This window comes from Chionomys nivalis, chromosome 12 (genome assembly GCF_950005125.1).
Source record: "Chionomys nivalis chromosome 12, mChiNiv1.1, whole genome shotgun sequence".
NCBI classification, from domain to species: Eukaryota; Metazoa; Chordata; class Mammalia; order Rodentia; family Cricetidae; genus Chionomys; species Chionomys nivalis.
Window position 1 is genome coordinate 54904301 of NC_080097.1, and position 23485 is coordinate 54927785.

At 42.0% G+C, this 23485-nt stretch overlaps 1 protein-coding gene across 1 annotated transcript in view; it reads left to right on the forward strand.

The window, feature by feature from the left end:
* The first annotated feature begins 12224 nt into the window (after positions 1-12224).
* Micu2 (mitochondrial calcium uptake 2) overlaps positions 12225-23485 on the forward strand; it is a 92030-nt gene continuing 80769 nt past the window's right edge. The window contains exon 1 of the mRNA XM_057786190.1: positions 12225-12449. Coding sequence (XP_057642173.1) covers positions 12240-12449 — 210 coding nt within the window. The 5' untranslated portion in view covers positions 12225-12239. The remainder of the gene's footprint in view (positions 12450-23485) is intronic.

Genomic DNA, 23485 nt, shown 5'->3' on the forward strand with positions numbered 1-23485 from the left:
AGTTAAACTTGCATTATTTGCAGATGATATGATAGTGTACATGAGCGACCCCAAAAACTCATCCAAAGAACTCCTACAGCTGATAAACGCCTTTAGTAATGTGGCAGGATACAAGATCAACTCCAAAAAATCAGTCGCCCTCTTATACACAAAGGATCTGGAAGCAGAGAGAGAAATAAGAGAATCATCACCTTTCACGATAGCCACAAACAGCATAAAATATCTTGGGGTAACTCTAACCAAGGAAGTGAAAGATCTATTTGACAAAAACTTTAAGGCATTGAAGAAAGAAATTGAAGAGGATACCAGAAAATGGAAGGATCTCCCTTGCTCTTGGATTGGGAGAATCAACATAGTAAAAATGGCAATTCTACCAAGGGCAATTTATAGATTCAATGCAATCCCCATTAAAATCCCATCAAAATTCTTCACAGATCTTGAAAGGACAATAATCAACTTTATATGGAGAAACAAAAAACCCAGGATAGCCAAAACAATCTTATACAATAAAGGAACTTCTGGAGGCATTACCATCCCTGACTTCAAACTCTATTACAGAGCTACAGTAATGAAAACAGCGTGGTACTGGCATAAAAACAGAGAAGTCGACCAATGGAATCGTATAGAAGACCCGGATTTTAACCCACAAACCTATGAACAACTGATTTTTGATAAAGGAGCTAAAAGTATACAATGGAAGAAAGAAAGCATCTTCAACAAATGGTGCTGGCACAATTGGATGTCAACCTGTAGAAGAATGAAAATAGACCCATATCTATCACCATGCACAAAACTCAAGTCCAAATGGATCAAAGACCTCAATATCAATCTGAACACACTGAACCTGATAGAAGAGAAAATGGGAAGTACCCTACAACATATGGGCACTGGAGATCGCTTCCTATGTATAACCCCAGCAGCACAGACATTAAGGGCAACATTGAATAAATGGGACCTCCTGAAACTGAGAAGCTTCTGTAAAGCAAAGGACACTGTCATTAAGACAAAAAGGCAGCCTACTGACTGGGAGAAGATCTTCACCAACCCCGCAACAGACAAAGGTCTGATCTCCAAAATATATAAAGAACTCAAGAAACTAGACTTTAAAAGGATAATTAACCCAATTAAAAAATGGGGCACTGAACTGAACAGAGAATTCTCAACAGAAGAAGTTAAAATGGCCAAAAGATACTTAAGGTCATGCTCAACCTCCTTAGCGATCAGAGAAATGCAAATCAAAACAACTTTGAGATATCATCTTACACCTGTCAGAATGGCTAAAATCAAAAACACCAAGGATAGCCTTTGCTGGAGAGGTTGTGGAGAAAGGGGTACCCTCATCCATTGCTGGTGGGACTGCAAACTTGTGCAACCACTTTGGAAATCAGTGTGGCGGTTTCTCAGAAAAATTGGGATCAACCTACCCCTGGACCCAGCAATACCACTCTTGGGAATATACCCAAGAGATGCCCTATCATATGACAAAAGCATTTGTCCAACTATGTTCATAGCAGCATTATTTGTAATAGCCAGAACCTGGAAGCAACCTAGATGCCCTTCAATGGAAGAATGGATGAAGAAATTGTGGAATATATACACATTAGAGTACTACTCTGCGGTAAAAAACAATGACTTTTCGAATTTTGCATGCAAATGGATGGAAATAGAAAATACGATCCTTAGTGAGGTAACCCAGACCCAAAAAGAAGAACATGGGATGTACTCACTCATAATTGGTTTCTAGCCATGGATAGGGGCCACTGAGTCTATAATTTGTGATCCTAAAGAAGCTAAACAAGAGGGTAAACCCAAGGAAAAACATATAGATATCCTCCCAGCTATGGGAAATAGACATGACTGATGGGCAAAAAATTGGAATCTTGGGGGTGGGGTGGAATGGGGATGAGGGGTGATGGGGAGAGAAAAGTGTGAAGGAGAGGATGAGGGGAACTGGGGGAATCGGGGTGATTGGGGATAAAGGAAGGTTGGATAGGGGAGCAGGGAAACTCATACCTTAGGTAAGGGAGCCACCTAAGGGGTGGCAAGAGACTTGAACTTGGAATGGCTACCAGATGCCCAGGGCAATGTCCCCAGTTAGTTCATTGGGGCACCTGAGGATAGGGAACCTGAAATGAACCTATCCTATAATCATACTGATGAATATCTTGCATATCGCCATAGAACCTTCATCTAGCGATGGATGGAGATAGAGCCAGAGACCCACACTGGAGCACCGGACTGAGCTCCCAAGGTTATAATGAGGAGCAGAAGGAGAGAGAACATGAACAAGGAAGTCAGGACCATGAGGGGTGCACCCAACCACTGAGACAGTGGGGCCGATCTATTGGGAGCTCACCAAGGTCAGCTGGACTGCTACTGAAAAAACATGGGATAAAACCAGACTCTCGGAATGTGGCGGACAATGAGAGCTGACGAGAGGCCAAGGAGAATGGCACAGGAACTTTCAACTGGCGATAGATCAAGAGAGAGACAGAGACCCAAATTGGAGCAATGGTCTGAGCTCTTAAGGTCCAAATGAGGAGCAGAAGGAGGGAGAACATGACCAAGGAAATCAGGACCACGAGGCGTGCACCCACCCACTGTGACATTGGAACTGATCTATTGGGAGCTCTTCAAGGCCAGCTGGACTGGGACTGAATAAGCATGGGTTGAAACTGGACTCCCTGAACATGGCGGACAATGAAGGCTGATGAGAAGCCAAGGACAATGGCACTAGGTTTCGATCCTAATACATGAACTGGCTTTGTGGGAGCTTAGCCTGTTTTGATGCTCACCTTCCTGGGCCTGGATGGAAGTGGGAGGACCTTGGTCTTCCTGTAGGGCAGGGAATTTGGACTGCTCTTCAGTATCGAGAGGGAGGGGGAATGGACTGGGGGGAGGAGAAGAGGAGTGGGGATGGGGGAGGGGAGTGGGGGGAGGGGGCAATGTGTGGGAGGAGGGGAGGGAAATGGGAAACGGGGAGCAGTTGGAAATTTTAATTAAAAAAGAATAAAAGAAAAAAAATGGGTAGAGACTGTCATAGAAAAAAAGTTTAAAAATAATAATGTCTTTAAAGAAAGAGCAAAGTAATATAAAAGGAATAAGCCATGTAAGGATGGAAAAGACAGAGAACATCTGGATCGTGTATGGTGCTTTGTTAATTTGGAATTTTTAAATGCCGATGAGTGAACACAGCTGCTGAGAGACATTGGCCTGTGGAAGGGAATGCTGAATTAAACCAGACTATCTGCTTTAGGGATGTCTTGGCTTCAGAATAGAAGTCTGGAAATGTGTGGTGTTGGGGGAGAGGTTGTGCTTTTGTTTCCACAGGGAAAAAAAGCTATAGATTCCTTTAGAGTTAAATAAGATCAGACTTGCCTGGGGGAGACCTCCTGAGGATCTTGGCTACAGACATGAAGGGAAAAGTCAGGAAAGACTACAGGACAAGTGAGGTATATGCTGATCTGATCCCACAACATGGGAACAGCTCTGAGACTGCATGAAACATGACAAACCTTGTTGGACAGAAGCCTCATGGCTTATCATTACAAACCATCCTTTCATATGACATAGACAGAGTGTAGACGAAGTCCAAACAGACTTATGAAGTTGGAAGATACCTATTACCTACTCAAACATAAAACAAAATCATCTTTAGCTGATTTGTACACACCACATATTCCATACCTGTGTTAGCCGGGCAGTGGTGGCACCAGCCTTTAATCCCAGCACTTGGGAGGCAGAGACAGGCAGATCTCTGTGAGTTCAAGGCCAGCCTGCTCTACAGAGTGAGTTTCAGGACAGGCTCCAAAGCTACAGAGAAACCCTGTCTCAATACCCCCCCAAAAAAAAGTAGCAAAAAAAATATTTATGTTAACATAAATGATTTCAGAAAAGGATCACACACCATGAGACAAGCAGGTCAGGGGATCCAACCTCTCAGAATGTCTCTGCCGCAGTTTTCTCAAAATTCTGCATCCAGAACAATTTCAAAGCTGCTAGCTGAGCTGGTCCAGTCTCACAGACTACACTAGCCAGGACTTCAGATAAGCCCTGAACTTTTATATTCCATAGAGGCTAGACAACAAATAATGCAGCTAGTTTTCCCTGGACTTGACCATTATCTAAATTTTCTCAGGGTCCCCTAAAAATACCATTACTCCCAGATAATAGGACGTAATTTTAAGAACACAACACTCATATTCCCAAGAGGTGGGGTGGATGGTTTTTGGTCATTCAGTGGATTACTGGATATGTATCATCATTTAGGGGGTTGGGCTGCAAGTTGTCATTAGTCATAGTCAGGGAAGAAGAAACTAAGCAAAGGAGATAAGATTCAGGGATCTAGTTCTGAAAAGAAAAAGGGGGATATAGGAATGTTAAAATAAAAGGGAAGATCATTGAATCTATTTTTGAACTAAAAAAATTAGTCTTAAATATTTTTTTGGTTTTTGTCAAGACAGGGTATCTCTGTGGCTTTGAAGCCTGTCCTGGAAGTAGCTCTTGTAGACCAGGCTGGCCTTGAACTCACAGAGATCCACCTGCCTCTGTCTCCTGAGTGCTGGGATTAAAGGTGTGTGCCACCACCCGCCTGGCTTAAATATTTTATACTGGTATGGATTTTTGTATAATGATACAAATTTAAGGTTTTGTTATACTGTATATATGTTTCTGCTCTTGTTTAAGATATTTTTTATATTGATACAAATTTGAGGTTAAATTTGTTTTAACATTGTATATATGTTTTTACTCTTGTTTAAGGTATTGCACCAATGCAGATCATTTTAAAATGTAATGTAAAGTTCTAGTCCTTAAAGGGTATTATTACAAACTGTTTAAGATAATTAAGAAATGTAGGTTAGTAGTTAGTCATTTTAAACAATCAAATTTATGGCCACATTAGGTATGTTTTCCAGGTCAAACAGAGATATAGTTTAGATAGATAGATAGATGGTCTTCAAACACTTCAGAGACCTACAGAATATGGCATTTAAGATGTTTTAATAACATGAGATTTTTCATAACAGTGAGATACATCTGCTCCTGGAAGCACCAATTTACTTCAAAAAAGGATGATGAGCATCCAAGATCCTCCATATGGAGTTTGCTTTCATTATGACAAAGTTAGCCACTAGGCAAGAAACTGTCCTTGCCTCAACACTGACCATAGTTATCCAAACCGGACAAGCAGGACACAAAAGAAAGCAACTGCTAAACTTTGCCAAGACAAGGTAGGACAGTCCTTTCAAATTGCTGCTTCATAGAAAAATATGTCAGATATTCTAGGCCTGTAGGTCAAAGATGGATGCCCCAATGTTGAAGAGGCAGCATCTTGGGTGTCTGTTCAGGCAACCAGATGCCTTTGTCATTTCTATAATTTTGGAAATTGTTTTGCTCTGCACTTCCTGTTCACTCAGGTAATGTTATATCATTATCAGATCTCTGATGGAGTTAAAGATGAGACAGTCATAGTTACACTTTCCCTATTACCAAATTTGGAAAAGAAACTCACAAAAGAGGTATAAAGTGTATAAGTTAGAGAGATAAACTAGTAAATTGTTTACCTAAGAAAACGTTTTGAACAGCCTGGTCTACAAGAGCTAGTGCCAGGACAGGCTCCAAAGCTACCGAGAAACCCTGTCTCAAAAACATAAAAAAAAAAAAAAAAAAAAAAAAAAGAGTTTTGAGGTACAAAAAGACATTTGGGGTTGGTAATACAAGTTAGTATAGAAAATGAATTAGGTATAAAACTTTGAACTCACCAAGATAAGATAGATAATGGAGTATTTTCTCTAAATTGGACAAATGTAAATGGGTTAGACATTGTGAAAGTTTTGTTTGGTTTTTTTTTTTTTTTTTGGTTTTTGGTTTTTTTTTGTTTTTTTGTTTTTGGTTTTTCAAGACAGGGTTTCTCTGTAGATTTAGGGCCTGTCTCCTGGAACTAGCTCTTATAGACAAAGCTGACCGCAAACTTACAGAGATCTGCCTGTCTCTGCCTCCCGAGTGCTGGGATTAAAGATGTGCGTCACCACCACCCCACGTGAATGTAATTCTTATCTGATAATTGCTGCTATTGTTTATAGTTTTACTGTGTTAGAGTTAAAATGTTCCTCTTATTTATACAAAAAAGGGAGAAATTCTATATGATATTTTTAATCTCACTCTGACACTGAGACTGACAATAAAGTTTACTTTGAATCAGAGGGCAGAGCTAGCTACTAGCGGACCAAAGACAGCCTTAGAAGTTTTGAAGGAGCAAGGACATATAGAAAGACACAGGAGGTAGTGGAGTGAGCCTTAGAAAGATTCTTGGCCCTTTTTGGATGGAGGGAAAAAGAGAGAGAGGAGGTTACTAGTCACTTTTCCACTGCTGCTCTGATTATTTAAATTCTTACCACAATATCTGACTCCTAAGTTTTTATTGATAACAAATAATTAGATAAACACTTCAAACAGTGTGTCTCCCTAAACCCAGAAATTACTAATTGTCTAGGCTAGCTGGCCAATAAGATTCAGGGATCCACCCCTTAAGGCCTATTGTGTTTGCACAGTTACATGCCACAGTAAAATTACAGGTTCTGGGTACCAAACTAAAGTCCTCATGCTTGTTCAGCGGGACTTTTCCGATCCAAAATTCTCCCTCAGCACCCTAACTTAAATTTTTGGTATGTATTTTTAAACTTGTAATTATAAATGTGTAGAGTTAAGAAAGAAATAAACACACATAGATGGGGATCCCATGTTTTAACGTCTTGAGCACAGAAGGCACAGACTACCGGCAGAGGCCCGGGCAGCACACAGAAAGTTCAATCTCAGTCTTCTTTTCATGCCTGGCACATATTTCACACTCCATACAACTTGTCAAATGAAAAACAAATATCACTTTGGAGTAGTACAGAACACAAATTTTAGAACTGGAAAAATAAACTGAAACCCATCTTCTCATTTTCTGACAAGGAGATGGAGGCCTGGGAGGTTAAAGCACACAGCTAATGGATGCATGCTGAAAGAAATGTTTGAGGAAGATTGAGCTGACATCCAGCTATGGAATGCTGGGGAGGAGGAAAAGACTGGAAGCAGAGGCATGCGTTAAGAGACGCTTGCAATCATCACAGTGCGAGGTAATGAGAGTGCAAGCAGGGATGATGGGAATGGAATGAGAACCAGGGGAGGACCTGAAAGACACAGAAAAGGCTCCTCTTGGCAGGGCTGTCTTGCTGTCAGTGAGATTTCATCTTGACCTATTTCTACACATGCTGGTATCAATCATGATCCCCAGATATTTTTACCCATGGCCCAAACTGCACAGAAAGACATAATTAGCAATCCTTTTGACTCATCTAGGGCCTCTGAGAGTGAATCATACCCTCTGCCACCCAATTATCTACCATAAACATAGTTCAACCTCCAAACTATTCTAAGCAATGGTTCTTTATAACGTCCGTTCAAGGGCTGGCTTCTCCATTAACATTGGACTAAGCCCAACCTCTTTAACTTATCTTTTAAGAATCCCCCATATTTTTCTCCTCCACCAAAGATAATCAATCTTAATGCACATTCTTCTGTAATGTAACAGTAAACAGCCTTTCAGAATCAGATCATAATCTTTATTTATCCCACGCATGCTAAGATCAAAGTAGCATTTGACTTCATAGCATCTTTTAAGATGTTTCAGAAGTACAATGCCCTCCTCAGTTTAAAGAACTGGTTGGTTTCTTTGTTCAAGACCAGCAATTCATAGGAAATTACATTACTGCATGTCAGGAGTTAGGAAGATAATTTACGGAAAGCCATTGGTGAGAAAAGTCAAAGTGGTCCAGGCAGGCAAAAGACAGGCATGGGGTAGAAAGTGTGAGATGCGGAGGTCAGCTTCAGGGTAGGTGAGAATGCAGGAAATGAGGCATGAAGCCACAGGCAAAGGCGTAAAGGTCAAAGGGGCTGACAATTGTTCCCCATCCAGCCATGTGCAGCATGAGGACATTGTAGACAGTAACAGGCCACACATACAGCCATGGACCTACAAACTTGTAACGCCATTGAGCATGGTAGCACGAGTCCATAACCCCAGTATTCTGGGGGCTGATACAGTAGGGTTGCCTTTTGGGATGTGCCATATGTTTGAATTTGTTTTGGTTTCTATGCTTATGGGTGCTTTGCCCGTATGTTTGTCTGGATACCACATGTGTGCACTGGCGAGGCCAGAAGAGGGACTCAGATGATACCTTGGGATTGGCTTTATAGAAAGGTGTGAATCATTATGTAGGTACTACAAACTGAGCCCAGTTCCTTTGCAAGAGCATCCAGTGCTCTTAATCACTGCGCTCTCTCTCTCTAGTTCTGAGATGTGTCAATTTTCCAAGCAGCATATGAATGTACATACTGTGAAAATTGTTGCATCTTCCCATCCCACCCCAGCCACTGAGACGCTTAAGGTCAACTCCAACCCAGCATGTCTGCTTCAAGCCTTATAGACACACATTGTATGCAGTCATCTCTACATTCTACCCCAACCTTGCTGTGCATACTTCTCTTCCCTGTATGCTTTTCACCCACTGCTCCAGCCCAATGGTGAAGAGCCACCTGGCAATGTTTTAAATCTAATCTTGCCACCAGTGGCGGAAAAGGCCCCTTGTAATTGTTCCTCTGCCATTTCACTTTTGTCCCTCCTCCAAAGAAAGAGCCCTGACTAAGTGAATTAAGAACCATATTTTGAAACCGTCCATGCTACCATTCCGTTTCTCTCCAGTGGCCACTTAAAACAGGCTGGGTGCTACAGCTGAAGAAGCACAAGTTCCTTCTTTGGGGATTGGTTTATAAACAGCATGGTTGAAAATACACCCCAGCTCAGGGCTTTTTTCTATAGCTGGGGATGAAGAAATGAACAAAGCCAGGGCCCCAAAAGACCAATATAGTCGGCAGCTGCTAGAGACAATTTCATACTTAGCATGGCTAGCTGGCTAGAGATTGGTTCTATTAAAAGACCTTGTTTTCTCTGCAAGAGAAAAGTTTGAATACATTAATTCCTAACTGAGAGCTCAAAGAGGCTAGACATGTAACAAGAAAACAAGCTAATTACAAAGCCGTTTTTCAAAGAAGGTCAAAGATTTCCACCTCTTAAAAAGAATCTGCAAATCCAACAAGAGGCTTTGTTTTGAAAAATAATTGTAGCGAAGGAGCAATATATTTCTGCATGTCTGTCACCCCAGACATGGGGTGTCCCAATGTTTCATCAGAGCCATGTATTCATTCACTTATTCATATGTCTGTTAATTGAATGTCTAGTGTGTGCTGGATGCTGTGCTTGCTAGATGCTGGGAAAACAAAGACATTCTCATCCCTGAGGATGTCAAAATGTGAGGGAAACAGTGTTTTAAATATGTTGAGTGATGTAGCAAGACTATGCACCACTCTTGGGCTTGGGGCCATGACCGAGTAGTAGATATTGACTCCACTAAGTAGGTGAGGGAACTGTGCAAATTAAATAGCTCAAAGCAGATAAAGAAGTGGTTTCTGAAAAGTGTGGATAAGCTACAAGATAAGATATCCATTGTGTCTCAGCACATCCCAGAAATCAATCCATTGAATCACCAAGAGTCAGAAACAAGCTATGCATCAGTAATTCAGAACAATGGAATGCATGTCAAGAACTAGGAAATCTAGCAGAGATGTAAATAAACCTGAGGATACACATCAGGTGAGATATGAAAAGGCAGGAAGTCTCGGGTTAATGTGGGTTAGTGATCTGGAATCATGGACACCCAGTCAAGCTCATTCATGATGACAGAGCTGGAGTAAGCCAGATCTTAAGACTAACTCCCATCTGTCATGCATGCACCGTGTGCAAGGACTTTGGCTAATCACTTCCTATAAATTATCCCATTTCATTTCCCATCTGAAACTGAAAGGGTTGTTTATAGCTGAGAAAATTGGGACTTGATGCCCTTAATCACGTGATGTTTCTGGTAGAGCCTGGCTTACAAGTCCATACAGAGCAAGTCTACTTACTTCCCTGTTAGGAAGGCACACTGAAAGGGTTTCAGAGGAAGTGAGGAAGCTCTGACTGCAGATAGAACATACTGGCTTGGATGAGGGGAGTGAGGATTAGGGATGGGCAATAGCTCAAGTGGGCTCTGATTAACTTGTCACATTAGATTTGGAATGGCAACTATTGTCATTGTCTTCATTGTCTTGTACACATCAGGAGTTCTGGCATCGCACCCTTGCTACATCACACTTGTTACACACCTAGATAAAGATTTTAATGACTGACCATTTCAGAAGTTGAACAAGAGCATAATTAAGTTTACTCAAAAGTAGTGAAGGATAGAGGATCTCAGGCTACAAAATGAAGCCAACTCTTCTGCAAGGATGAATCCCTTTCTATCACAAAAGAACAACCAGGACTGAGGTCCTGGTCCACATCTGCCATAGAGAGGACAAGTGGGGCCCTAGTGACAGAGACATGGAAGTAGGTGTGTACCTGCCGTTAGTCCCAGGTGGGATCATTCAATGTTTTGTAAGAACAAAATTTAAATGGAACATTCAGTAAATCACAATTGTTTAAAACACAGTGACTCTGTCTGGGAGTTCTGAAGAAATTCCTTGTCAGAAGTCTAGATCAGCCGGGCGGTGGTGGCGCACGCCTTTAATCCCAGCACTAGGGAGGCAGAGGCAGGCAGATCTCTGTGAGTTCGAGGCCAGCCTGGTCTACAAGAGCTAGTTCCAGGACAGGAACCAAAAGCTACGGAGAAACCCTGTCTCGAAAATAAAAAAAAAGTCTAGATCAGACATTATTTAATAGAATGAAAGACCAGGAGTTTAGGAGAAGTGGACAAACAGGGAGAGACTCTTGAAAAGTGTTAGCCAGTTTTGCAAGATGAAAAAAATTCTGTAGATGGATGATGGTTTTTGTATAACAACATGTGTAAGACTTAATACCACTCACTGACCTTTACACTTAAATGTGTAAAATACTAGCATCGTGTACATTTAACTGCAATTAAAAACCAAATTTTAGGGACTGAGGACACAGATCATCAGGTAAGAGTGCTTGCTGCTCTTCCAGGGGACCAAAGCTGCATTGCCAGCACCAACACCAGGTTGATCACAACTACCTCCACTTCCAGTTACAGGGGATCCAGCACCCACTTCTGGATTCCGAGGGCATACACCCACATGTGGCATACGTACACACATGCATACACACAAATTAAAAAAATGACTTGAAAAATAAAATTTTAAAGTTTGCTTAGCTGCAAAAACAGAGGTCTGTACGAGAGAGCATGTACACACATTCTTTGTTTTCTTTTGATGCAGGATTTCACTATGTAGCCATGGGTAACCTGGAACTCACTGCATAGATGAGAAGGTCAGAAAACAACTTGTGGGACACTCTTTTCTCCTTCCAACATGTGGGTCCTGAGGACCCAAGTAACTCTTAATATAGCCAGGCATGTGGCATTTAGGGCAAAAACAATGTTGGAGAAAATGCAGAACTTTTCAGCCCCATGCCCCAGCTACTTTGAAGATGGGATTCTACTGTTGCGAGCACACTTTTTATTAACACTCTTTACTGCTTATTGTAGACGCATTTCCCTCTGCAGATCCAAAAGTGCCCACTTAACACTGATATCCACTTTCCAGAGAAGTCTGGGGAATGAAAAGTCATACTAAAACTAACTGGACTCCATATTTACCATCAAACACCCTTCCAACTTGTTCCCTTTTCCTATATCCTCCCCCCCACCACCACCAAACACACACACCCGTTTAAAATCTAGCTTGTCTGACATATATATAGTCACGGTCTTCCATCCAGTACTTATTTCCCTTCCTTTTTAAATTTTAATTGTATTTTTATCGGGGAGGTATCAGAGGCCAGAAGAGGGCGCAGGATCCCCGGAGCAGGAGTTACACGTGGCTTTAAGTGTAGGAATCGAACTGTGGACCTCTGGGAGGGCAGCAAGTCCTCCAGCCATGACCCATCCCTCCAGCCCTATCTTGGACAACGGTGGTACCTCCAATTTGTTTGACCAATTTTCCAATTAACTCAGCAATTTGACACCAGAGGGGACGGTCACTCCCGACCGCTCTTAAACGTCGAGGAGGCAGCCACACCTAGCTCACACGGGGAGAGCACGGGTGGAGGCCGCTGAGATCTCGCGAGAGTCAAGGCCCTCGTGACTTCTCAGGCACCAGGAGGTGGGGGCGGAGCACGGCGCTCAAGCGCTTCCGCAAAGATGGCGGCGGCTGCGGGAAGAAGCGCTCGGCTGGCGGCTTGGGGCGGCAGGCTGCGGCGCGGGCTCGCGGCCGGACGACAAGCCGTCCCGCGTGCCGGCCCGGTGGCAGCGGCTGTGGCCGGCGTGGCCCTGGCAGGGGCAGGAGCGACGTGGCACCACGGCCGCGTGAAAGCCGCTGCGCGCGAGAGCAGCCTGACGGTGCTGGCGCAGGTACAGCCCCGCCCTCGGACGCCCCTGGGAGGGAGGCGCGGGAGACCCCAGGCCGCTGCGCGTGCCCGGAGAGCCCGGGAGGAGGGCGGCCGGAGGCGGGGGACGCGGGTGGGCGTGGCTCGGGGCCGGCGTCTGCGGGAGAAGGGGCGAGCTGGTCTGCGGGCGCTGGGCGTCCCCGGCCTCCCCGGGAGGGACCTCTGGTAGCCTCTCTAGCGAAAGGCTTCCCTAATCGCTGCTTTATACGGAACGGTGGAGTCGTCCTGTTAGGTGACTTTTCCAATCATGAAAATATCATTTATAAAAGTTAAAACAGTTGGTGGTTGTAGATTTTCTATGTTCTAATGACGACTATTACATGAGCCTTAAGCATTGATGTTTTAGTGGACTCCCGTCTACGCAGTGAAACAGGTTTTCTTAAAACCTGGGCTGTTAGGGTGCCAGTGTTTAGTGCCCTATTTCAAGGTAGATAATGCCGTGCGAAAACAAAGAAGAGTTTGAAAGTACAACCTCAAATAGGGAGAGACGTTTCAGTGTTTGGTTTTCATTTTCTTAGAATTAAAGGTAGTACTTTATTTCCCTTATATGTTAGGTTTCTATTATCTAGGTCTAGTGAAAAACAAACAATACAACAAAAAGAAAAGCAAATCTTTCAGATGAAAGGTAAATGTTGGTAGTATGAAGATAAATATAGTTTATGCACGTATTGGCTCCGGTTCTCATACCACATCTGATTAGAGAGGCAGAGAAAACTTACCATGCAATGTAGCCTTCTTGTTAAGTTTTCCTAAGGTTTATTTTTACTTTATGTGTATGAGTATTTCGTCTGCATGTATGTGAATACACTGCAGGCAGGCCTGGTGCCCAACTGTCAGAAGAGGGTATCGGCCCCTGGAACTGGAGTGACAGGTGGTTCCAAACCATCACCTGAGTGCTGGGAACCCAACCCAGGCCTCTACAAAAGCAGCAGGTGTTCTTAACCATCTCTCTGCCTCCGACATTTTTGTTAATCTTATGTCAGACAAATTTATTTTTCATTATTGGTTTTTCTGCTTGCATATTCAATTTCATCCTATTCAGAACCTCAGATTAATTTTCCACGTGATATTATTTTAACTTAGAAACTACTAATGCCTTGAATAATAAATTTACTTTTTTTCCCCTGTTGCTGAGTTTCCCATATACTATGCAAGTAAGGTCTGTTGACACAAGCTTGGTCTGCTCCTTGGACGAATAGAAAATGAGTTTTTATGCTTTTACTCCCAGGGTGGAATTCCTTCCTCGGCAGTGGCTGAAAACTAGTGCACTCGGTGTAGCTCTGGCTTGAACGTTCTTCCTCTAAGGCAGTGATTGGAATGTGTTTTCCAAGGGGGACCTGTTAACCCTCCCCCACCGTTTGGGGCACATGTGAGCATACAGTTTTATTTTGTGTTTGTTCCACTTAGTATCACATGTGGATCTAGTTTAATATTAAGAATAACCTTCATTTCCGCTTAACACACTAAATGATGTTTCCAGTAAAAATGGTGAAGTTGTGTTAATGACTTCCTATTCTTTTCTGTTTTCTTCCATGGTGACCAACAGCTTGAGGTTTGTGTGGGGTCAACAGGAGTAAGTGTAGATGTCCAGGTCATGAAGGAACAGACAGGTTGGAACTCTCCTTTCTTTCCCTTCATAATTATTGAAATCTTTTGTACTAAGGATGTGTGACCGCAGAGAGCAGTTTTAATGCTGGCTGCCCATTGGTGGGTCCTAGAAGAGCACCCAGCACCCTCCTGCTCTCCTGAAGGGATGAGAAATAAATGCTTCCTGGGACTGCGTGGGAATTCATTTGGCTAAAGGAGTGTAGGTAAAGGGAACGCCTGCTCAGAGATCTACGAGGAGTTTGACTCAGCAAAGGAGTGAGCTATGAAATGGGTGTGTGCAGTGGCCTGGAATGTCATTGAACACCTAAGCCACGTGGCAAGACAAGGACTGTAGTAGCCTTGGCAGGAGTTGTGCAGTTTCGTGGATACCCGCCCCACCCCTACCCCACAGAAAGCGGCTTAGGGAGAAGTTATTTTGTTTTCAGTGGCCTGTGATTAAACTTGTTTAATTAGAAGTACAAACAAGGCACACTAGACCAGCTCCTTAACTGTGGGTGGCGCTTTCATGCGGGGCCATAACTGGATGAGGAATTGTTTAAACAAACAAACAAACATAAATACACAGTGAATCCCAGGCACTTGTAGCAGTGCTTGCCAACGTTACAGCATGTGACTTCATTGGAGCCTTGTTTTGAACACAGCTTTGGCTCAGATTCCAAACTATTGTGTGTTATGAATTGCAGTATTTTTACTATATATACAAAGTTTCCTACTCTTACAGAAACGTAGTGGTTTATTAACAGAAAAGAGGCATTCAGTATGTTTCTACCATCATTCCTCGGTGTATATCAAATTACTATATCTGTAATTGTATTGTGTTTAAATACGTGATTTGAAAAATTCATGTTACTGATTCTTAAAAGTCATTACATGAATTTTGATTTGGGATTAAGACATAACTTCCAACAATTTCTGAAGTGCTCCTAAATGCTTACAAGTCTTTGTACATATTGTGTGTTTGTTTGATAACTAGAAAAGCAAAGTGCCAGTGAAGGCCCCCCAAAAAAACATTGAAAATGTTCTATGTCCTGCACTGTCAGATCCCCAGCCAGGATTTAAGAAGCACACCTATCTTATTAAGTACTTTTAAATTTTTATTACATTTATTTGTATTTGTGTGTATGGGCTCAAGTGCTCTGCACGTATGGAGGTCAGGGGTGGTGGAGTCTGTTTTGTCCTTCACCATGTTGAGCTTAGTGATCACACTCAGGTCTTCAGTCTGAGCAGCCAGCTGCTGTACCCACTGAGCTACCTCACAGACCTGTGGTTTTGGTTGTTTGGGTTTTTTGTTTTTTTTTTTTAATTATTTTTCATGTGTATGTGTGTGGAGTTTGTGCTTGTGTGAAAACATGTGTATGGGTACAAGCGAAGGGCTGAGGTAATGTCAGGATCTTCCTAGAGCTTTCAGACTTTGGCCTGTCTTGTTAATCAGATTGCTCCAAGAAACCCATGTCTCCCTTTCTGACTGAAATTACACCCAGCTGATGGCATTTATGGATTCTCATGGGCTCTGGGAGCTGAACTGTGGTCCTTTTACTTGCTGCAAGTAATTTTAACAGCTGAGCCATCTTCCCATCCCTACCCCCAAATTTGCTTTCCTCTTTAATAAATGGTAAAAATATATGCATAAAATGGTGGTTGTAAGGTAGCTTGATAATTTATTGTTAGTAGATGGTTTGTATACCTATTTTACATATCTCTATACCTAGGGTCTTAATTTTAAAAGAAAGTTCAGTGAAAAAAAGGGTCAGGACTGGAAAAGTTTAAGAAGCCTGACGCTAGCATTTTACAGCATGCAGCTCTGTCTTGAACAGGAATATTATTTTCCTGTTATGATTGGTACAGCATCTCAGTATCATTTTGCAATCCCTGTTAAGCCTGACATCTTATCAAGCTATGTAATATTTGCTTTGCTCTATGGGAAAATGTCAGGGCCTTAGAAAAATGAGTGAATTAAAAACGAGTTACAGACTTGTCACAGTAATCGGGAAATTGTGGCACCTTAATCGGGACTGGTTGACAAGATAAGCTGTACAGAGTGTGAACTGCTCATCTGTGTAAATGTGGTTATTACAGTTTCAGGATATAATAAGTACAGCAGGGAACAGTACTGCCGCCTGCCAACGTTTGTAGTAGAACGTGCTTCAGGCCTCATCAGTGGGTGAGGTGCTTCTGAAGTTTGTCCAGTTAAGTAGAATACTGGATACTAGCAGTGTCCCTGGCTTCATTTCAGATTTATTTTGTTTGCTCTTCACTATCTAACTAGTAAAATTATTTGGCCTAACAGCAGACATTATTACATTTCCCTTTTCTAAGTAAAAGTGAGGAAGAGTTAGTCCACATTCCTTAGTGTATACATTCATTGGTGTTTTATTCCTCTTAGAAGGGTTAGTTGCATTTGTATTTATAAATTTGTTTGTTTGTTTGTTTTGTTTTTCAAAACAGGGTTTCTCTGGGTAGCTTTGGAGACTGTCGTGGAACTTGCTCTAGAGTTCTGGCTGGCCTTGAATTCACACAGATTCACCTGTCACTGCCTACCAAGTGCTGGGATTAAAGGCGTGCAGCACCATTGCCTGGTGTGTGTTTATAAATTCTTACTAACTTCTGCTTCACTAATCAGGTTCTTCTTTTCTTCCCTTTTGGAATTATTTTATACGCTTGTTTTGCCTATAGCGGAATGGCCATTTGTCTGGTACATAGGATAGTGATGGAATGAACTGAACTGTGCTGCATAGTAAAGTGGCTTTGGTTTAGCCGGCATTTATAGAAAGGTTAGCCAGAAGCATAGAGCAATTCCCATTGTCCCAAATAAACTCAGTTATACTCTTGGAACCCTAGAGACATAGCATGTTCCCAGTAGGAAAAAGTAAAGACAAGACTATATTCTTTTCTTCTGTTTTCAACAAGTATATTATGACTGGCATATAAATGCAATAAATATATAACTAAATTAATAAATAAATTGATTTGGCCTCTGTTATAATAATAATTAATGTAATAATTTTCTCAAAAGTGTAAAACTTCATCTCTCTTATTTATCCATTTGAAATTGAGATTTTAATACTACTAATATTTATATATGTCTCTGTGCAACAAGATTTTTATCTTTTGCTATCACATTTAGTAAAGCAAATATCAATTTTAGAATTATGTAAAATCAATGATTTTTGCCCAACAAAATTCTTAAAAGACCTCGAAAGAACGGTACTCAACATCATTTGGAAAAGCAAAAATTCCAGAATAGCCAGAACAATCCTATGCAATAAAAGAACTTCTGGAGGCATCACAATCCCTGACTTCAAACTCTACTACAGGGCTACAGTACTGAAAACAGCCTGGTGTTGGCATAAGAACAGACAGGAGGACCAATGGAACCAAATAGAAGACCCGGATATCAATCCACACATCTTTGAACACCTGATCTTTGATAAATAAGCAAAAAATACCAAATGGGAAAAAAGAAATCTTATTTAACAAGTGGTGCTGGCATAACTGGATGTCAACATGTAGAAGAATGAAAATAGACCCATATCTATCACCATGCACAAAACTCAGTCCAAATGGATCAAAAACCTCAACATATGGGGCTGGAGAGATGGCTCAGAGGTTAAGAGCATTGCCTGCTCTTCTGAATGTCCTGAGTTCAATTCCCAGCAACCACATGGTGGCTCACAACCATCTGTAAAGGGGTCTGGTGCCCTCTTCTGGCCTGCAGGCATACACACAAACAGAATATTGTATACACAATAAATAAATAAATATTTTTAAAAAAAAAACTCAACATAAAGCCAGCCACACAGAACCTTATAGAAGAGAAAGTGGAAAGTACACTTGAACGCATTGGCATAGGGAACCACTTCCTAAGTATAGCCCCAGCAGCACAGACACAGAGAAACAATTAATAAATGGGACCTCCTGAAATGGAAAAGCTTCTATAAAGCAAAGGACACGGTCAACAAGACAAAAATGACAGCCTACAGAATGGGAAAAGATCTTTACTAACCTCACATCACACAGAGGTCTGATCTCCAAAATATCCAAAGAACTCAAGAAATTGGACACCAAAAGCTCATATAATCCAATAAAAAAAAAAAAATGGAGTAAGACCTAAACAGAGAACTCTCAACAGAGGAATCCAAAATGGCTGAAAGACACTTAAGGAAATGTTCAACATCCTTAGTCATCAGAGAAAAGCAAATCGAAACAACTCTGAGATTCCATCTTATACCTGTAAAAATGGCCAACATCAAAAACACCAGTGACAACTTATGCTGGAGAAGCTGTGGGGAAAAGGGAACACTTCTGCATTGCTGGTGGGTATGCAAACTGAATCCACCCTTTGGATGTCAGTGTGGTGATTTCTCAGAAAGTTAGGAAACAACCTTCCTCAAGACCCAATGATACCACTTTTGGGTATATATCCAAAGAATGCTCAATCGTGCCACAAGGACATATGCTCAACTATGTTCATACCAGCACTGTTTGTCATAGCCAGAACCTGGAAACAACCTAAATGCCCCTTGACCGAAGAATGGATAAGAAAAATGTGGTACATTTACACTGTGGAGTACTACACAGCAGAAAAAAATAATGACATCTTGAATTTTGCAGGAAAATGGATGGAACTAGAAAACATTATTTTGAGTGAGGTAACCCAGACACAGAAAGACAATTATCACATGTACTCACTCATAGGTGGTTTTTAAACATAAAGCAAAGAAAGCCAGGCTACAAACTACAATCCCAGAGAACTTAAGACAACAATGTGGACACTAAGAGAGACTTACATAGATCCAATCTACATGGGAAGTAGAAAGTAGAAAAAGACAAGATCTCCTGAGTAAATTGGGAGCATGGGGACCTTGGGGGAGGGTTGAAGGGGAGAGGAGAGGCAGGAAGGGGAGCAGAGAAAAATGTAGAGCTCAATAAAAATTTTAAAAAATCAATGATTTCACTCCATCTAAACTGAGAGGCTTCCACTAGTAAACCTCAGACCAATTAGATTTTTTTTTTATTTAAATAGGCCTGGAATATGGCAAAAGCCATATAGTATATTTTGGTGTTGTATAATGGTTAGATGCCGGGGACTGGCAAAATAGCTCTGTGGGTAAAGGAGCATTTGCCATACTTGACAACCTGAGTTCAGTCCCTAGACCTACATGGTAAAAGGGAAGAACTAATTCCTGCAAGTTACTCCACAGACATGTGCACGTGTACACACACAGCATGAGTCAGCAAGTAAATGGTTTAATTTTTTGTTACATGTATGCATTTGTATAATACTGCTCACCTCAGTTGAAGGTTATGGAATAATGTCTGTATCTTTTCAATGCCCTCAAGACTTTTTACGAGAAAGAAACCCAGAAAAGCAGCAGGGTCAAAAAATAGCTACCCACCCCTAGGTAAGGAAGAATGGACCCTGAAGGAGATAAGGTGTTAGGACACATAAAGCTAAATGTTGGCCCCTTTGAAGGAGGCATGGATATACCACAGCAATATACAGCCTTTTGCTGGTGAAGAAACCTGCCAGCAGGAGTCTGCCGTTGTTGGAAAGGGTAAATGGGCTGAATCTGATCTGTACAGTCCTTCAGCTCCGCAGCATTTCATAAGCAGTATGTGCTGGACTGTGGAGACGGAAGGCTCCTCTAGAATTGCCATGGAAACTGCTCGGTAGACTAGCTTGGGAACGCCCTGGTGTGAAGGATGTGTTCCTGAAGGTGTGGCCACAGCCTTGTACCTTTGATGTGGGCCTTTAGGCTCCAACTCTGAATAAATAAGACAGACTGGGACATAGAAACAGATGCCTTTCTATTTCTGGTGTCTTGCAGTATCAGTCCCAGACCTCTGTTGTAAGGCTAAAGTTGTTCCAACTGGCAAAGGAGATGAAGTAACAAATTCCAGCCCCTGTGTCATGGAGACGACCTAAGAACAGTGGCTGAGGAGTTGAGAAACAGTACATGGATAGCTGGTATAAAGTGAAGACAGTTCCACCAGGTTTCAAGGGACCAGGAAACTGTTAGTTGACAACTGATAGCAAAGGATTTGATATGTGAACTTCTGGAGAGATGTGAACAAGTGCCTGTTCACCTAGACAGCACTGACCAAAGGAAGAGTTCATCTAGTCCAACCTAGTGAACTAATAAGTTTGTATTGCTTAGTAGCAGGAGCATGGGTGATGACAAGACAGCTCTGACACTGAAAAGTCCGACCTTGGCATGGGCATCAGCCTCCAAGAAACTGTATAGGTAGGGTCTCCCACTTAATTGGCTTCTTGACTCCTACAAATATACTCTAACAGCTCCCAAGGCCAGGTACAGCTGGGACCAGACACACATAGCTGAGAGTGTGGGATTAGGCGGGAAGAAGTGGTTGGAGTCCTAGGAGAGGGTCTGGTGGTCTTCCTTTCCTGTGAAAGAACTCAGCAGACTCAGTCTTCTGAGAGCCTCAGTTAGGTAGTCGCAGCTGCCATGCTTAAGATGGCAGAGGCTGAACTGGAGGGCCTATATTGGAGTGTAGTTGACAGAGCAGGTATTCTGTTGTCTTAGGGTTCCTATTGCTGTCAACAGACACCGTGACCATGGCAACTGTTATAAAGGAAAACATTTCATTGGAGTGGCTTACAGTTCAGTCCATCATCATGGTGGACATGGCAGCATGCAGGCAGACATGGTGCTGGAGAAGGAGCTGAGAGTTCTGCATCTTACAGGTAACAGGAAGTGAACTGAGACACCGGGCAGTATCTTGAGCATAGGAGACCTCAAAGTCTGCCCCCACAGTGACCCTTCCTCCAACAAGGGTACACCTACTCCAACAAAGCCACATCTCTAACCGTGCCACTATCTATGAGTTTATGGGAACCAATAACATTCAAACTACCACACACACCATTAAAGAAAACTGACTGTTGCCAGGCATGGCAGCACACACCTTTAATTCTAGCTCTCAGGAGGCAGAGACAGGCAGATCTCTGAGTTCTAGGACAGGATGGTATACTTGGTGAGTCCCAGGATAGCCAGGGCTATGGAGAGAGAGAGAGACTATGTCTCAGAAGAGAACTGACTCGCCTCTTCCAGCAGCAGTCAGATGCAGCAGCTCCCTCTGTGCTCTGTCCCCTCTTACTAGGGTTTCATCCTGCTTGAGTTTGCATGGCTCTCATGCACACTGCAGCAATTGCTGTGATTTCATATGTACAATTGCTCTCTTGTATCCTGCAAAAATGCTTTTAAGATAGATCTTTGTAAATACTTGGCAGCCATAATAAAATTAATAATAAATATCAACATACCTTAGAAATAATGCATTTGTATGATTTTTGTATCTGTGTCCCCTATGACCTCCATGACCCATATCTTTAGACATATATTTTGCCTTTCAATATCACCTTATTTTTACTGTGATTGAGCATTTCAGGGACATCAAGACAAGCTGCAGTAGTGTTTGGAAGCTAGGATTACTCTTGAGTTTTAAAATGTTGTGACACTTAGTTTCTGTTGGTATCAGTTATTCCCACTAGCTGTCTGTCTCCTCCTGCTCATCCTGATCTCATGGAGATGCTGCCCATGCTATTAGTTCGCATTTGCATTTTCTGATAAGAATCAAGTGTCTCTAACAATATTGTTAGTTGTGAAGCTCAGACTGTTCTTATAGTGTGATCTAGCTCACTGTTTAAATATTACTTGTCAGAATACCAAGTAGCTTTTAAAAGATCATTTTTAAAATAGATTTCTTTAGAGTATTGCAGCACCTCTATGTTTATATTTTAACCCGTTCAGAAACACCTCCCAACATGCTTTAACATGTCTGAAACCTGAATACATCTTAGAATAAATCCATGGTACTTTACAGCTCTGATCAGAGAAGCTTCTTTCCGTAGATAGCAGAGACCCTTGACTGGTCAGAATAAGAGACAGTGAAATTCTAAGCCCTATATTGTACAGGTATGTCATACCCCTCCCCCACTCAGGCTGAGGGAGCTTCTCAGAAGACAGGGTCAAAAGATTGTAAGAGCCAGAGATATGGATAATATCCAAGAAGAAAACATTTTCCTGAAACAATGGATTCACAGCAGTTGTGACAACATGCACAAGACTTATACAAACTTCACAAAAGCAAAAACCCAACGTGGGAGGAGGGGTAGACAGGAAATCCCACCCCTAGCTAGGAGCAGTTTTTAGCTGCTAGATGAGGGAGTCAGTTTCCTTTAATCATTTGACCCCTGGTAGGCTGACCATGTCCCAGGACAGACCCCACTCCAAGTCTAATGGAGCAATACAGACTAGACTTGAGGGGAGAGAAAAACTAAAGCCATACCTCCAATAAGCTACTAACTACCTAGGCTCCCCTTCCTAATAGTTCAGTGTGCTATGAACTCATCAGTGGATTCACCCAACCACTTCTTGAAGCCCATCAGCTGAAACCAAGCCTTTAACATGTTTGAAGTACTTCATAGTCACACCACAACTGTGCTTACGTATAACTGCCTCACTTCCATTCATTTTACTAACAGTGCTTAGAAGAGACCCTGATTTATTGGAGATACTCAATAAATACTTGTTAGTGAATGAATGAGTAGATAGAGTGCTCAGATTGCAGTGTACATAAAATGGTTAAACTTAAGGTTAGTGGTACACTTCTTTAATTCTAGCACTGGGGAAGCAGAGGCAAGTGGATCTCTTGAATTTGAGGACAAGCTGGTCTACAAAATGAGTTCCAAGACAACCAGGGCTACACAGAGAAACCCTATCTTGAACACTCCCCCCCCCCAAAAAAAGAAAAAGAACAAAAAAGGCTACACTTATTTTAAAATAAGTAGACTTTTTCTCTAAGCTTCAGTTTGTCTCCTTTTTAAAATTATTTATTTACTTTCCCGAGGCAGGGTTTCCCTGTAGCTTTGGAGCCTGTTCTGGAACTTGCTCTGTAGATCAGGCTAGCCTTGAACTCACACAGAGTTCTGCCTGCCTCTGCCTCCCAAGTGCTGGGATCAAAGGTGTGTGCCACCACCACCCGGCCCATTATCATTCTTAAAGCATTTCTCCTGTCACTGAGTTGCTTTGTAGACTGTCTCTTCATAGAATTGGTTCCTATTTCCTTGTGGTTTATGTCCTTTTGTCAGGAATACTACTAAAGCACACTGTGTCCTTATAGTGCATTAGATCAGAAGGCAAGATACAGGACATAGCTTTCGCCTGGTAATATTTTAATCACATGGTGAGGGAGTATTTGTCAGGTCTCTTTATTGTAGAGTTAAAAAGTTTATGTACTCACTAGATGATAAAAGTTCATTGGGGAGCTACTTCAAGGCTTCATTTGGGCATCAAAATAAGAGAAAGTCCAATTTCTTGTCGTAAATAAGATTCCAGGATGTCTAGGAAAACAAAAGTAAGCCCTGGCCCA